Genomic DNA, 15,095 nt, shown 5'->3' on the forward strand with positions numbered 1-15,095 from the left:
TCTTGGAGTATCAGTGTGAAATGACACTTAAAGTCATGATACTAGACGAAGATACTCAGAGTGTGAGAGTGAAGAAAGCAGAAAGGAGGTGTAAGGATTAATCCTCAGATCATAATCAGAACACGTAACTCCACGTTTGTGTCCTCCTCCAATTCATATGTTGAAACCCTAATCCCTAATGTGATGGGGTCCCTGAGAGATTATTAGACCATAAGGGTGGAGCACCTAATGACCAAGGGATTAGTACCCTATGAGAAGAGACATGAGAGAGCTTGCTTCTCTCTTTGCTCTCAGCCACGTGAGAATGCAACCAGAAAATAACTGTCTATAAACCAGGAAGAGGGTCTTTACTGAGAACCCAACCATAGTGGCACCCTGATTTTTGTACTTCCCAGCCTCCAGAACCGTGAGAAATAAATGTCTGTTGCCTGAGCCACCCAATCTATGAGATTTTCGTTATAGAAGCCAGAACTGACAGACACAAACCAACCTTGACTTTGGGAAGAAGAAAAATTACCAAACAGGAGTGACCATGAGAGAAGAAAAGAAGCACGAGTGTGGAGTCCTGGAGACAGTGGAGAAAGCAGTTCCAGAAGGGTAAGCATGGAAGTGTATGGAATTTCTCCCTTGATGTCTTCTATTTTTCTCAGTGAAATAAAAAGCTGGGGCATCATGACAATGGGAATGGGAAGAAATGCTGGAGACTTGAGAAGATGGGAGAAGATAGGAAATAATCTTTGGGAAACCAAGAGAGAGACTGGACTATGGAAATATAGTAGCACTACCTGCAAGGAGCGGGCTGCTCAGGGAAGCTGGTCATTCGGCAAACACATGGGCAGGAGTAGGGGCAGCAGCGGGGTGGGGGGTTCTGCGATGCAAACTTCAACGTCAGGCTTGTTCGGCTTCAGTGTCAGACAGATGTGCAGAGAGTGGGGAAAGGACACCAACAGAGCCAACAAACTTGGTAGGAGCGTCAGCCTCTAGCACCTGGTCAAGATGAAAGACCCTCCAGTATGGAGTCAGAAAAATAACGGCATCTAAGGAAGCTTCTGCTAAGGCAGGAAGACCAGGTTGAAGTGTGGGGAGGAGATTGATGGGATGACAAACAGGGTAACAGTATTTTGAACAAGAGAAGCAGGAGCCAGTGACTGTGGAAGCCTGATCCGTGGAGAGGCTATTGTGAGAAGGCACCGGAGAGGGCAGGGCTTTTAAGACAAGTGTCAGCACGTGTCAGGTACAGATTGAAGGGGCAGAATGCGGTGGCCCAGGGCCACACCAAAGCAGCGGAGAAAGGAAGAACAGAGCCACTTGTAGGGAAAAGAGTGAGGGAGACTGTGAGGGACAGACTAGGGAGACTGAGCAGTACTGGAAGAAGATCTGGACAAGAAAGAGAGGTCTCGGGGGGGACGGCCCACCCGCTCCCCAACTCCTCACACACCCAGAGACAGCTGTGGCTTTGTCAAAACCCAGGATACTTTTAGGAGTGCTCTGTTTTAGGGTTGCTCCTCCTGCAATAGGTGGTTGTTTCAATCCAGTTAAAAAGAATGACATGTCAGTCAAAGGGTTAGCTGTCCCTAAAAAGAGGAAAAATAGGAAACATGATTTCGAGAAAGGGATATTGATGGCATACTAATATTTATTAAGTGTCTGCTAAATGCAAAATGTACACAGTTGGCACTTATTTAATTCTCATACCAATCTATTGTGACAGCTAACATAATCCTTACTTTATGAGTGAGGGAAACTAGGAATCTGAAAATTTAAGAACTTAGTGCAAGGTCACATGGTGCAGCCAGGCTTCTAATCCAGGACTATCTGATTCCAAATGCCTAAATGTTCTTTCCCTGTACATCTATGGAGGACCTTAAAATCATGTATGTAGAACAACATGGTAGAAAATAAGAGCAGGGAGGCAACAGCCTGGTCTATACACAATTTAATAATCATTTTGAATCAGTGGCTCTTGGAATTCCTGGTTTTTGCTGGAGCCCCTCAGATCCACTGCCTAATGCCTTTGACCCTCCTAACCCCCACTTCCCACTGCCTCCCAGGAGGCTGGCAGCCCCCTATGTTTTCAATAGTTTACAGATAGGTCACATCTCCCAAAGTTCTGCTTCATAATACTTTTGAAGAATTTCTGTGATCATCCAAGATTTCTAAACTCGAGTATCCTGATTCTATGTGTACTATTATAATTTATGTATCATATTTTATTAATGAGGGTTGATTCATTTAATTCATCATTTTTAGTTTTAGCCCCCAAATTAGATCCTCTCTCTCCATTTTTAATGAAAACACTAGTGAATTTCTCTAATGGTTTTTCAAGAAGTCTTCATTTCTATTCAGTCTTGAAAATCCAGAGGATTAAGTTAGAGAGACCCCCAATATAACTGACATTTGAAGTCCAGACCCCTCTCTGGGTTGCTGACGTCAGTCCCATCCTCTGGATCTACTCTCGTTTAGATTTATAAGAACAGCTGTATCATGATGGTGCCAGGCACAGCGTGCTGGACTGGACTACAGCATTTTCAAATTGCAGCAGTTACACAAGTCATCCAGTCCTGCCATCTCTTTTATGGACAAAGACCTTAAGGTCTAAGGATCCTTAATGTGCTGCCCAAGGTCACGCTGGGAGTTTGTAGTCAATTTCACGTTAAATTTCATGTGGACCAGCAACTTCCATTACATTCCCATATCTTCTCTTACAAAGGTAAAACTCTTTGTTGCCTCTCCCCAAACTTTTTTCATAACACCTTCCTGAATGATTACCAAACCCGTTTAATAAGCATAGACACTGAAGATCAGAAAGGTTAAATATCTTTTCCCTGCGGACACAGTGAACATCACTGAGAGAGGAAGAACTAGAAGTAAAACACAAGCTCCTGACGTAGAAATCAAGATTCTGCCCTTTAAGATACAGTCACATAGATATTAAGGATGTTGGCAAGTAAAATTAGCCATCTTTCCAGGTTCTGGGCTAAGCAGTATCTAATTTATCTCAGAGTTTAGTATTCGTTCTTTGCAAAGAAAAATCATTTAATTGGAATTTTCAGGGGTAGGGAATGGAGACAATTACCTAAACACATTTTCTTTCCGATACGATTTCAGAATTCCTCTTTCCGACAAATTTAGAAATTTATCTAAACATATTTTCTTTCAGATAAAAATGCTTTAAATGACTGATATCTTCACCACAAGGGAGAACAACAAATCCACACAAAGTAGCAGGATGACCTTGTTCTTTTCCTGTTTAAGCAAAGTGGAAGACCCTCCTCAACTCTCAAATGTTTTATTCTAGTTATGTCCCACTAGTCCAGGCAGCTCTGTGCCTGCTTGGCTCAGTAACCCTCATGGAGAGAGACAAGAGCCACTGCTGTGTTCATTGACCACCTACTATAGCCCGATGGCACAGCCAGGTGCTGGGACATTGCCAAAAGAAACAAGGCACCGGGGACGCTCTTAGGGAGCTCAGGGTGCTGGAGAGCAGAGCATCAAGCTCTTAGGAAGGTAGGAAGCAGATGGCCTCGAGGAGTTAGAGCAAAGAGGATGTGGTTTAGCAGAGGGAATCTCCCCGGTTTTAAGGAAGAGCTGGGCCTTGAAAGGATGGTGGGATTTAGAGAAGAGGTCTGAAAGGAAAGGGAACGGCAGGTAGAGCGCACACTTCTGGAGTCCTGAAGTCAGCACACCCATCTCTAAATTTGCTGGGATTATGTAAAAAAGTTATTCTAATATATCCCCCTGAAAGACATCAATAGATGGTTCCAAAGAAGGAGGAATAAAGGATACAAAGCCAACTCTCCTGTTCACAAACATTTATTGGACATAAAATACTTGCCAGTTATTGTGCTAGGGACTGGGGATATGAAGCTATGAGGAACCTTGAACAAATTTATAGTAGGATTTAAAAATGGGATCCTCTCTTCAATTTATGGTAAAATGTTTAATCCACAGAGCTATGCTAGTATGTACTTTCTTCTAGGCGTTCAGAGAATTTTGCAAAGAATTCTATATTATTTTCAGGGAAAATCCATATTGAGACAACATAAAGTAGTTACATGAATATAGGCACATATACAATGCAATCTCATTCACTGCATAATAGGATAGACATAGAATGCTGTTCCATTTGAAAGAATCAGGTTGTCTGGATATGCCATACTTAGAGCACTGAAGAACATCTCTTGGCCCCAGGACCTTACAATGTGCTTCCTTCACTTGTCCCTGCCTGGCTGTCCACAGAATTTTCTCCCAGATGACTTTCTTTGTCTTTCTTCCTGTCTCCCAGATCCCACTTTATCATCGTTCACCCCAACTGTGGTAAACCTTCACTGTTTCAGCTGAATGGTCTATCTAAACCACGTACACACCTTTAAGCTCAACCAGAGGCAGCCATGACGACACAATTGTTAGGCCATGTGTGCAGTTGAGATGCAAGTATTATCTTGGAAAAGAAATGGTAGGCAGTCAGTGAAAAATACGGGACACTTTAAAACGGAAAGGAAATGTAAGTATTTCAATGTGATTATCACCATCTTTTGTAAGTGTATTTCCATAGTTATTTTTCTGATTACTCAGAATTCTAATATAGATGATGAAAGGATCTTAAGAACATGTTTCGAACATGTCACAACAATATGCCAGGAACATACAGGTATTCACACACACACAAGGGAAAAAGAAGATATGAGTGTCTATCAAAAGGGAAAAAAGTAGAAAAGATGATGACAATTATACAAATATGAATATGGTACTGACATGTTGCATAGGGATAACTACAATTTCATTCCATGAAAAAAGAATGGTCCAATAGATAATGTTTGGTTTTTCTCCTTAAATTTTATAAGCTACTAACTCATATTTTTTTTTCTGCATGGCAAATATCAAAACTTTGTCAAGTTCTACTGCTCAAATGCAGTGCACTAGATCACATGCAACAACAAAAAGAGAAAAACCCAGATCATTTCCAAATTGATGGGAAGTAATTTATTTAGAAGATTGAACTTAAAGAATAATTTAAAGTTCAGAATTGAAAAAGTTGATAGTACAATGGATTTTTCCTAGGATATTTAGCAAATTTTCAGTATTATATTTAAAGGAAAAACCCAAGAAAACTCCTTGGAAATACTTGCAGGGGGAGGGGAAGAAAGAATGCATTGAAATGCACTGCATTATATTATGCTTTTTCTGTTAAAATAATAATTTTTAATAGTAATTACTCAACAAAGGTAATATTCACATAAACATATAAATCAAGTTTAAAATGAGGGTAACTAATTTCAAAGTTATTAAATATAAGAAAAGTTTTTTTAAATCAAAATGAGAAACAGAAGACCTGTTTTATAGACAAGAAAGTATAAATTTACATGGACCTCCAATTAAAATTATTATATAGTAGATTCTAGTAAAACCTCATTTCTGAGTTTCTGGAAAATGTTTTTTATAAATTCAAATGGCTAATATAAAATCAGAGATCATTTAGAATTAGATGGTACATAATACAATTACTAATTTTCTTATTCATTTATTTTATGAGTAATGAGTATTGAGTAATTTAATACAATTACTCATTTCTTAAAATAAGTGTTATAAATTATAGACCAGAATTTAAAATTTTATTTTAGTGAAAACAAAAATTTGCAGATATTTGATATAAAATGTTCACACATGGGATACAGCTCTTACGTGACACTAAGAAAAACTTTAGGGTGAGCTACACCATATATGGAAATAATTCCATGAATTCTAATTTTTAAAAAACTGTAAAATGATTTGCAACTTTAGAATATCTGATATGTGGTATGAAAATACTGGTGCAAATCATTATTCTTGAATGCTATGTATTCATTCATCTTAGACTCCTAAAAAAAGGAGTCGGAATTTGGTTCACAGTTTATAAACTTTGAGCAAGTCTTGTTATGATAACCTGTTACCCACAGAGGAAGTTATCCATAAACAAAAACAATCTGGTATTTACTAATTTTACACAATGCATTGTAACACTTCCTGGTCTGAAGCTTTAACCATCCTGGAGTTAATGTGAACCATAACCAGGGAGAGTGAACAATGATAAATTAACAGTATCAGAGAAAGCAGATGACATAAAAAGAGGTAACTCCCAGTATTAATGTATATAATTAAATAAAGTTTCATTGTTTTTTACATTGCCCAGGTGTTCTAGTAACCTAAATCATGGAGTTTCTAACCCATCTACGGTTGTTGTCAAATTCAGTAATTAAAAATGCAACCCAGTGTAGAAAAGACATTTTCCTTTTCATTTAAAAGGTATTTACAGCTTAAGATTTTTAAACAAATTATTTACTCAAATAAATTCCTGTAATCATTTGCTGGTTCCTATAATCATTTATTGACAATATTTCTGAACTACATAAATTCAGTGTTAATTACCAGCAAATAAATCTTGTTTTAAAAGCATTGATAACTGTGAGCATTTATCAAAGTGCAGGATTCCCATTTGTGTCTCTGGTTTAAAGTCTAATTAGTGATTTGAAGTGATCCAATATTTTATATAAATACAAAATCCAACAATTTGCTTTCTTATGACTGTAAGGTATATGAGAGTATAGATATCTTTATAAATAAAAATTTTGTTCAGCAACTGGATTTCAGTTTAGAAGATATGCTCTAAACACAGAATGTATTTTATGAATTAAGAACAAAATTATTCACTTCTATTTTTTGAGAAGAAATTATTGTAATGCATTGCAAAATATTTGCTAATGGAAATTAAACAATTTTTATTTACCTAACCTGTTACTTCACACTGTAGTATAGAATCAATTTTTTAAAGGCAAAATTTTTATCTGCTGTGAAATTAGCAACATTAATTCAAAAGTCAAAAGATTATGGAGGTAGTGTTTTCAATTCAAACAGAATTTTGCTGGTTTTTAACTTTTCCACAGAGCACTGAAGTAAATAAAAAAATTTAAGCTTTGCATTAAGATGTTTAAAGGGATTCAAGTATTCTACAGAGACATTTTGGACAACACTGAGTTCTTTCCCCAAAAACAGCTATTTTAAGTTTTGTTTTAGTTCATTGTAGAAAGTCTAGAAGGCTTTTCTTTTTCTCCAAAATCTCATTTTCACCTGAAATAATTGTATTCAGGTTTTCTCAGCAGGTAAAGTATACATTCTTACAAGGTTTCAAATTTCAGAATTCCAATAATGCATTTAAACTGAGCACCCACCGAACCGTGTTCTCTCCCCTTTGTGTGTGTGTGTGTATGTGTGTGTGTGTGTGTGTGTGTGTGTGTGTTATCTTGCAGTTCTGTTATTTACAATCAATTTTAGGCTTTTAGCTCCCCAGAAATACCTTAGTGAACCCTCGGCAGTTGCTAACCACTTAATAATTGTGAACCCGCCAGCCCCTTCAAGTAGATCGTTAACCGCAAGAGTGTCTGACAATTTCCAAATCATATCCTCTGTCCAAAAGGAAAAGATAGGGCGATAGAACGTTGTGAGGCAGAAAGGAAGCGAAGGAAAACAAAACAAATGCTGAAAGTGAAAAGTGCTTGGACAGATTAGTATTTTCTTTTCTGTGAGGCAACCTGCCAATTTTTTTTTCTTAATAGAGAAGAATTATTTTTTTGGTCTGATTTTCCAGTTTCTTGGAAAGTGCTGGTATTTACCATCCCCACCGGCCCCTCATAATTACTGTTGGTTGTTTTGTGTTTTTCCCATCTGTCTACAGATCACAGACTGCTGATACCCCCGGTTCACTCTGTCAGAACTCCAACTCTGGGCGACCTGGGTTTGGTTACTCCGCCGACTCCCGACGACACATCCCACTCTTCCTCTCACGCCTCTTATTTTAGTCGCAAGATCCCCCCTCCAGTTGCAGTCAAAGCCGGAAATTTTCATTTAACTCCCCCCCTTTTTCTCGCCCCCAACTCGGAGCGGAGAGCTAGGGATCCGAGAGGCTCAGAGCACAGCCGGGTCTCGGCCGCCTCCCCTCTCTCCGGAAGGCTTTAATTTGCACACTTGCTGGCCACAGCGCGGCGAGCCCCCAACCCCGCCGCCCAGAGGGTCTCCGGCGGAGTCGGCCTTCGGGGCCCCCAACCCCGCCCCCGCCCCCGCCCCGCTGCCTCCCCGGCTAAGGCCCCGCGAGCCGGCCGGAGCCCCGCGGCCCCCGTCCGCCCCCAGCGAGCGGCGCGGGCGGCGCCCTCCGCCGTCCCTCCGCCCTCCGCCTCTGTGCCCACCCCCTCGCCGGAGAAACTCCTTCCTTAGACCCGGGTTACCTGCTCCGCGCCGCCGTGGACACGTGCGTAGGTCGGACTGACGCCCGCAGCCCCCTGGACAGGCCCGACGCGACCGGGCCCCTCAGGTAAGGAGCTGTGCGTTCGGGTGGGTGGGCTGCGAGGTGGGGGGTGGTCCCCGACGGAGATTTGGGGGTTTGGCCGGGGCCGAAGGCGAGGGTGGGTGGGGGCGACGGTGGGGGGAGTGCGAAATGTCCTCAGAATTGGCTTTGGTTAACCCTTTACGAACCGAGACAGGGTAATTATGGGGCCAGTTTTGGGTAGCTAAAAGAGTTTCCTAATCTGGCTGGCTAGAGGGGAACATCCTACACTAGGGACACCCCCCAACACCGAGATCCTGTGCCTGCTCACACATAGCCTTGCGCACAAACACCCACACAAACACTTCTTATCCAGTTTCTTCAAACGGAACTCGAACTCCACTGGGACTCTCACATAATAACCCACACTTAGGGTTTAAAGTGCACTGCTTCTGGGGACTCCCTTCGAGAGAATGTGTTTCGGTGCCCCATATTTATTTCCCCACGAAAGCTCCCCCTCCAGCTCGCTGAGGTGTGGGTGTGGGCTCCACCTTCCCCACCACGAGATAAATGTTAACGCAGACTTCTTGTTGGCAACCCCTGCGGGCGTGTTACGCACACAGAGAAGTTCACGCAGGCGGCCAGTGCCCGGGCTGGGAGCTTCCCAAGGATGTACACTTGCTTTAGTTTCCCAGTTTACTTTTCTAATTTAAAATATCAGAGTTAAAACGCCCGCCCCGCGGTGAGCACCTCCGGGCCTAGCACGGCGCCCGTCAGTGTGCACGTGGGCTCATCTGCGTGTGCGCACTTGCGGGAGTCGTGGTCCCCGGTGCGGCCTCTTGTCGCTGCGCTGGTGGCGACCCTTGCGGTGCTTGGCAGGCTTCGGGAGAGGCACATGAAGGATTTCATTGAGTGTGAAGACAGAGAGCAGAGACAGAAAGCAGAAGGAGGCGGCTGCAGCCTTTGTAGTCGCGGAGGAATGCGGAAATGTTGAAGCACTATGTCAAACTTTTTTGAAATGGGGTCAAGTCACATTCAGCCAGCGTGGGAAAGCAACAACAACAAAAAAAAAAGTGGAGGAGAGGGGGGGAAAAGGCACTGCTGCTCCCGTTTCTCTCTGCCGGAGCCGACAGTCCGGGGAGCGAGGGGGGGAGAGCAGGGGCGGGCGGTGCGGGGCCAGGCGGGGGCAGCGGGCGCAGTTCCCTGCGGGGGTGGGACGTCCCCGACGCTTCCTTCGCTGCTCAGCGGCGGGCGGGACTGGGGTCGGGAGGGGGGCCGCGGGAGGGGCGGGCTGCGCAGCCCGCGGCGGCTTCTCCGCTACCTGTGTGGCCCTCGGCCTGGCTCAGACTCCCGTGCTGACTCTGGGGGCTCGTTCCTCGGCTCCCCCAGGATTCGCCTTCACCTTTTAAGGAGAGTTTTGAATGGAGCGAATGTGAGGGACTCTGCCCTCCTTGCGGCCCCCTCCGCCCGAATACTGGTTGGGGGGGCGGAAATCCGCGCCGTTTGTTTCTTTAATTCCTGGCAGAAGGAGAGCGCGCCAGCGGTTGCGGGGCAGGTAATTCCGAAGTGCCCAGGGAATATCGGACACGCAGCAGCACTGCCGAATGTCTGGCCGAGACCAAAGCGGTGGTGGGGAGGAGGTTCCCTAGATCCTGGATTGCTGCTGAATGGGGAGGGAAAGTGCCCCCCCCCGTTTTGTTGTGCAGCGGGCTCCAAGGGGCCACTGGTTACTTATCTGACTGGCCTTAAGTCGAAAGGGGAATGAAGCAGCCTCCTCTGCTACTTATATCTGGGACGATCCTGAGAGTGGACAAAGGTTCGAGAGTCCCGGCCCTGAGGGCGCCACCCCTTTTCTCTTTTCCCTGAAGGCTGAGCACTTATTCCCCCACCCCACCCCCACTCTTTTTAAGGGGAGGCTGAGTTTTGCTCAGGTTGCAATCGGTTTAAGCTTTCCAGGCGAGTCACGGTTGTGCTGCTTTCCTCCTGAAGTTGTTCTTCAAGGAGACGACAAGCTAAAGTGCGGCGAGCACCTCTTTCTCCTACCCTTAGGGTCCCGTGGGCGACTGCCCCTCCGAGGCTCCATCGCTCACCTACCCCCCAGTCGCGGGAGCCCCAGCCCTCCCCGACCAGATGGATTTCCATCAAGGAGGACCTCCAAGTTGGAGGAAGAATTCCGCTTCCAACCCAGGCTCCTTTACACCAAAAAGACCATTAGTGTTTTCAAGTCGTTTTTAAATGTCTCCTCGTAGAAAAACTGAAAGTAGAAAGAAAGGAAGCAATTTCCGAGCAGATGTCTGACTACCCCTTCTCGCACACTCCCAGCATCGGGTTACAAGGTCCTGGTAGCCCCCACCCACATTCTGCGGCACCACACGGGTGGACCCGCCGTCTCTGCGCACCAGCTTGTGCACGACCCCTAAACGCTTCACGGCACCCTGGGAGCCCCTCTCCCGACACGTCCAGGCCTGGGCAGGCGAGGAGGGTAGCGGCCCAACACAATGATATAGGGATAAATATTAAGCCGTGACATTGACGTGCCCGGCGCTTCCCCTCCCCCGCGCTCCCGGCACACTCTGGGCTGCTCGGCACGCCCCCTCTCGTTCCACTGCGTCCCGCGCCCCGCGCTCATCCCCGAGGGGCCCCTGCAACCTCTCCGCGCGAAGACGGCTCCAGCTCTGCAGGGAAAGAAAAGTAACTTCGCTTTTCTCAGAGGAACCAGGAAGGATTAAGCGGACTGGGAGAGGGCAGGAGCTCGCGGAGGGTAGCGATGGGGGCTTCGGGAAGGAGGAGGAGGGGTGTTTGCAGGAACCCTGAGGAAGGCGCCTGGGATGTCTGATTACATTTTCTTGTCCTCTCGTCTCTTTTTTTTTAGGTGGAATGACTATAGACTGAGACGCGCTGGAGCAGAGACTATGTAATCGTCTTGGTGTCTGTGCAGAGGACTGCGCTTCGGGGAGGAAAGAGGAGGGATCGGCTCGCTCCTCGGCTACTCAGCAGGCGGAGTTTCGTAGCGGCGGCACCGTGGTTGCGCCCGCCCGCGGGGAGGTCGCTCCATCCAGCCCCAGCGGCCGCAAGAGCCCGAGCGCCGGAGCGCAGTAGGCGGCGGGGGTGAGAGAGAGCGAGTCCGAGCTCCGGGGCGCGAGGGAGCGGGCCGGGAAGTCCGGGAGGAGGCAATCGGCGGCCACGAGCGAGCCGAGCGCGCCCCCCGCCCGCCCCAGCGGCGCCGCGCCGGGCGGTGTCCGGGCGGCATGGAGAAGGACGGCCTGAGCCGTGCGGACCAGCAGTACGAGTGCGTGGCGGAGATCGGGGAGGGCGCCTATGGGAAGGTGTTCAAGGCTCGGGACCTGAAGAACGGAGGCCGTTTCGTGGCGCTGAAGCGCGTGCGAGTGCAAACCGGCGAGGAGGGCATGCCGCTCTCCACCATCCGCGAGGTGGCGGTGCTGAGGCACCTGGAGACCTTCGAGCACCCCAACGTGGTCAGGTGAGCCGCGGAGCGGCGCTCGCGCCGTCGGGGGCCTCGCGTCGGGGGAGGGCCGGGCCGGGATGCGCGGGCCCACGGAGATGCTGGGCAAGGGGGCGGCAGGGGAGGCAAGGAGCGACCCGTTGACCTTACAGAGTGAGAGTAAGTTTTGTCGACAGTGCCACGAGCCAGAGCCGGTGACCTTGCCGGAGAGCCAGCAAAAAGACAAATCAGAAACTGACTGGGCGCAGGCTTCCCCCGCCGTTGTGCGGGTTCTGAGTGTTTTCTCCTTGCCCGCCCTGAAAGGGGTCCGGAAAGATGGGTGCCTTTTAGAGACAGAACAAGCCAACCTGAGACGCGCCCTGCCAGCCCCCGCGTATTTTCCTTGGCCATTAGGGGACTTTTTGAGAGACTGAGAATGAGTGACAAATAGCAGGATACGGTGATAATTAGTAGGAAGAAAACTTTACTGGTGGAGCCTAGTATAAATAAGGTTTTAAAATACAGGAACTTTTAGGTATAGTGTTGCCAGTCACACCTACAGTTTCTCTTTATTAGTGGTGCATGATGGTAAGGTTCCCTGACGGTCTAAGGACTTAAGTGCTGATGCCTAGCTTGTGTCATTTAGGAAATTTCTTCCAATAATATTACCTATTTGTCTGTATTACTTTCTGTCTCTGGCGAGCACAGTCTCTGGACTACTTTTCCAAAGGGTTAGACATGAATCCAGGATGTGAAATCTTTAGATTCTTAGTGTTCTGCCCCCCCCCCCCCCCATTTTCTGGGTCCTTTGTGCTAGTGCGTGCAGAGGCAGCAGTTCTTAAAGCCTCTCTTGTGTGGTAACAAGTATTAGACCAAAGTGTGTGTGACTTAGGATAATGGTGTTTTCCTAGTGATCCTGGAATTTCCCCATTGTGTGTTTGACTTTGTGTAGTGTGTCATCCTTTTCTTTTCTAAACAGAGATGCATAGTTTTAAGTTGAAGAGGAATGCCCAGAAACTGCTACAACTTAGAGTGTGATTTTTACCTTTCTCAGCTCTTAAGACAATGTTTTGGAAAAAGGAGGTCTTGAGGTCTTTCTCATATCTTCTCATCCAACTGGGGGTTCCATTCAACAAAACGTGTCTACTACTGTATATGTGCTGTGGATGAAATTATCTAAGCACCTCTAAATATTTTTATAAAAAGTCAAACAATTTAACATTAATCATCGAAGTGGAGAGACCCAAGACTGACCTTTGAAATACCAAGCCCTCTATAAACTCAGGGAGCCCAAGTGTCTACAGAATCTTCCTGAGAGGTTTCAACTTGTCTCCCCTTATCCCAGGCTGGGTGATTTGTGTGGTGCTTTGTTCCTGACACAGTTAGACTCGAGCTAGAAGGCAGCAAAGAATCATAAATGCATAAAAAAGGTAGTAAACAGCTATAAAGATAGGAGCCCTTTATACCTCTACTTCAGCCAGTGAAGGAAACAGGAACAAAAGATGCTGAGACTCAGAGAAGACATGCTTTAGGAAGATGGGATTATATATAAAAGCAATAGATAACCTTTTGTGTGTATGTTTTCTTGGTTGAAAAACAACAAAGACCCTTTTGGGGAGCCTTTGTGATCTTGGTGGGAGAAGGGAAGGGTACATTTTGTCCCCTTGTAACTTCATTATCTTCCTAGAGGAATCACCTAGGCACTTCCCAAAGGATGAATTCCACTAGAATTGTAGGTCCAGAGTTCTTCTTTGATTTTGTCTGTTACCTATGGATAGTGTCCAGTTAAGGGTGATTATCTTGTGTGTAAATAAAACCATTCCTCCCATTTGTAGAGGGGTTACAGAAACACCCCTGTGTAACACTGTCATTTTCAAAGCACAGTCTATTCTTGTAACAGAAGAAGGTGGTTTTTACCATTGTGCTGATCGATTTTGACTAATCCATCTTACTCTTGTGGATTTACACTCTTGAGACTGTTGTCTTTATAGATTTCGAACTGACACATGACTTGGATTCTGTACTGAGAAATTTCAGGAGGCTATACTTAGGAATTGATGGCAAAAGCATCATATTTTTAAAGCTATTTTGACATATTAAGTGGTGATGATGACACCTACCTCTTAAGAATTGTGAGGAGAAACTGAGATAGTGTATATGAGAACACTTTGTAAATTTAAGAGTACTTCAAACATCCAAGTATTATTTGTGTTTAGGCAGATTAGTGGGGCCCTTGCCTCAGAGCGAGTTCCTAGAAGGCAACAGTTCACCTGACTTTTCTTATGGAACAAATTATACTCAAACCCAGACACTCCAGGCTCTGGAACCAAGAAGCCACTTCAATATAATGAGCCTGTAGTTTGTCAGAGAAGACCATCAGTCATATGCCATGAAATTCAGTGGCACTTGAGAAAATTATTAATGATGTCATCCTCACGAGCTCCAGATCTCCATTCCATTTTGTTTCCTTCCCGTTTCTTCTCTTCTGCTTCTGCCTTGGGGCAATTACTGGCCCCTATGAGTTGCTTAGCTAGAATAGGAATTTCTTTAGAGGGTGCTGACATCTGTTCAGGCAGGATCCGGAAATCAGGGACGAGTGACAACAATTCTTTTCCGTCCAGGGGAGAGTTGTCAGAGTTGGGCCCTCAAACCTGTGATTTATTGTTGCTCCACGGGATCAGTTTTACAGTCCCGTGGCTGATTCTTTAAAGGTTTCTTAAAAGGGCAGATGCCAATATAAGTGCCTTCAAGACATAAGTAATTGATTATAATTATAGGCCCTTCCCATAGATAGTTAAGCCCCTAAGCTTGAAGGAGCATAATAAACATACTAATTTTTTAAAAGTTTAAGGTTTAATTTTGATGGATTTGCCAGAAAAGCTGTCTTGTTATTGCTGGCACTGGCACTGCCTGCATGCACAGGGATAATGACTTGAAATTCTTGCTTACCTGTGCTTGATGTATCCCAGGCCCAGGCTTGATTAGCCAGTCAGTGTCTGGGATGTAAATTTACTTGTATTTTACAGTTGATAATTCCAAATCCTGGAGACTGCCAGAATCACACTTCACTATTTACCTATATTGGAGCTTCTGCACTGGACAGATGAATCCTGTTTTACATTTTGAATTGAATATATATGTAGATAAAATAATAACATGTTTTATCACCAGTCTGTTCATTCACCTGATATTTATTGAGGGCCCACTGCTAGCCAGACTCTGCTGGAAGCTGGGGATACAGCAGTGAACAAGTCGTAAAAGTCTCTACACTTCTAGAACTTACCTTGTAATGGAATGAGCAGTTCTTTGATCTCTTTAAAAATTCACTTCTCTTTACTTCCATTGGCTTGTTTTGCTGTA

The 15,095-nt window shown here is 45.3% G+C and overlaps 1 protein-coding gene across 3 annotated transcripts in view; it reads left to right on the top strand.

The window, feature by feature from the left end:
• Positions 1-8,182: 8,182 nt before the first annotated feature.
• Positions 8,183-15,095, top strand: part of CDK6 (cyclin dependent kinase 6) — a 215,840-nt gene continuing 208,927 nt past the window's right edge. The window contains exons 1-2 of one of the 3 annotated variants that reach the window (XM_031454896.2): positions 8,183-8,341; positions 11,166-11,774. In XM_031454896.2, the coding sequence (XP_031310756.1) occupies positions 11,542-11,774 (233 nt within the window). In that variant the 5' untranslated portion in view covers positions 8,183-8,341; positions 11,166-11,541. Of the gene's footprint in view, positions 8,342-10,697; positions 11,055-11,165; positions 11,775-15,095 lie in introns of those variants that run through there. The other 2 variants (XM_064487569.1, XM_010979675.3) reach the window with 2 other exon arrangements.

This window comes from Camelus dromedarius, chromosome 7, assembly GCF_036321535.1.
Source record: "Camelus dromedarius isolate mCamDro1 chromosome 7, mCamDro1.pat, whole genome shotgun sequence".
NCBI classification, from domain to species: Eukaryota; Metazoa; Chordata; class Mammalia; order Artiodactyla; family Camelidae; genus Camelus; species Camelus dromedarius.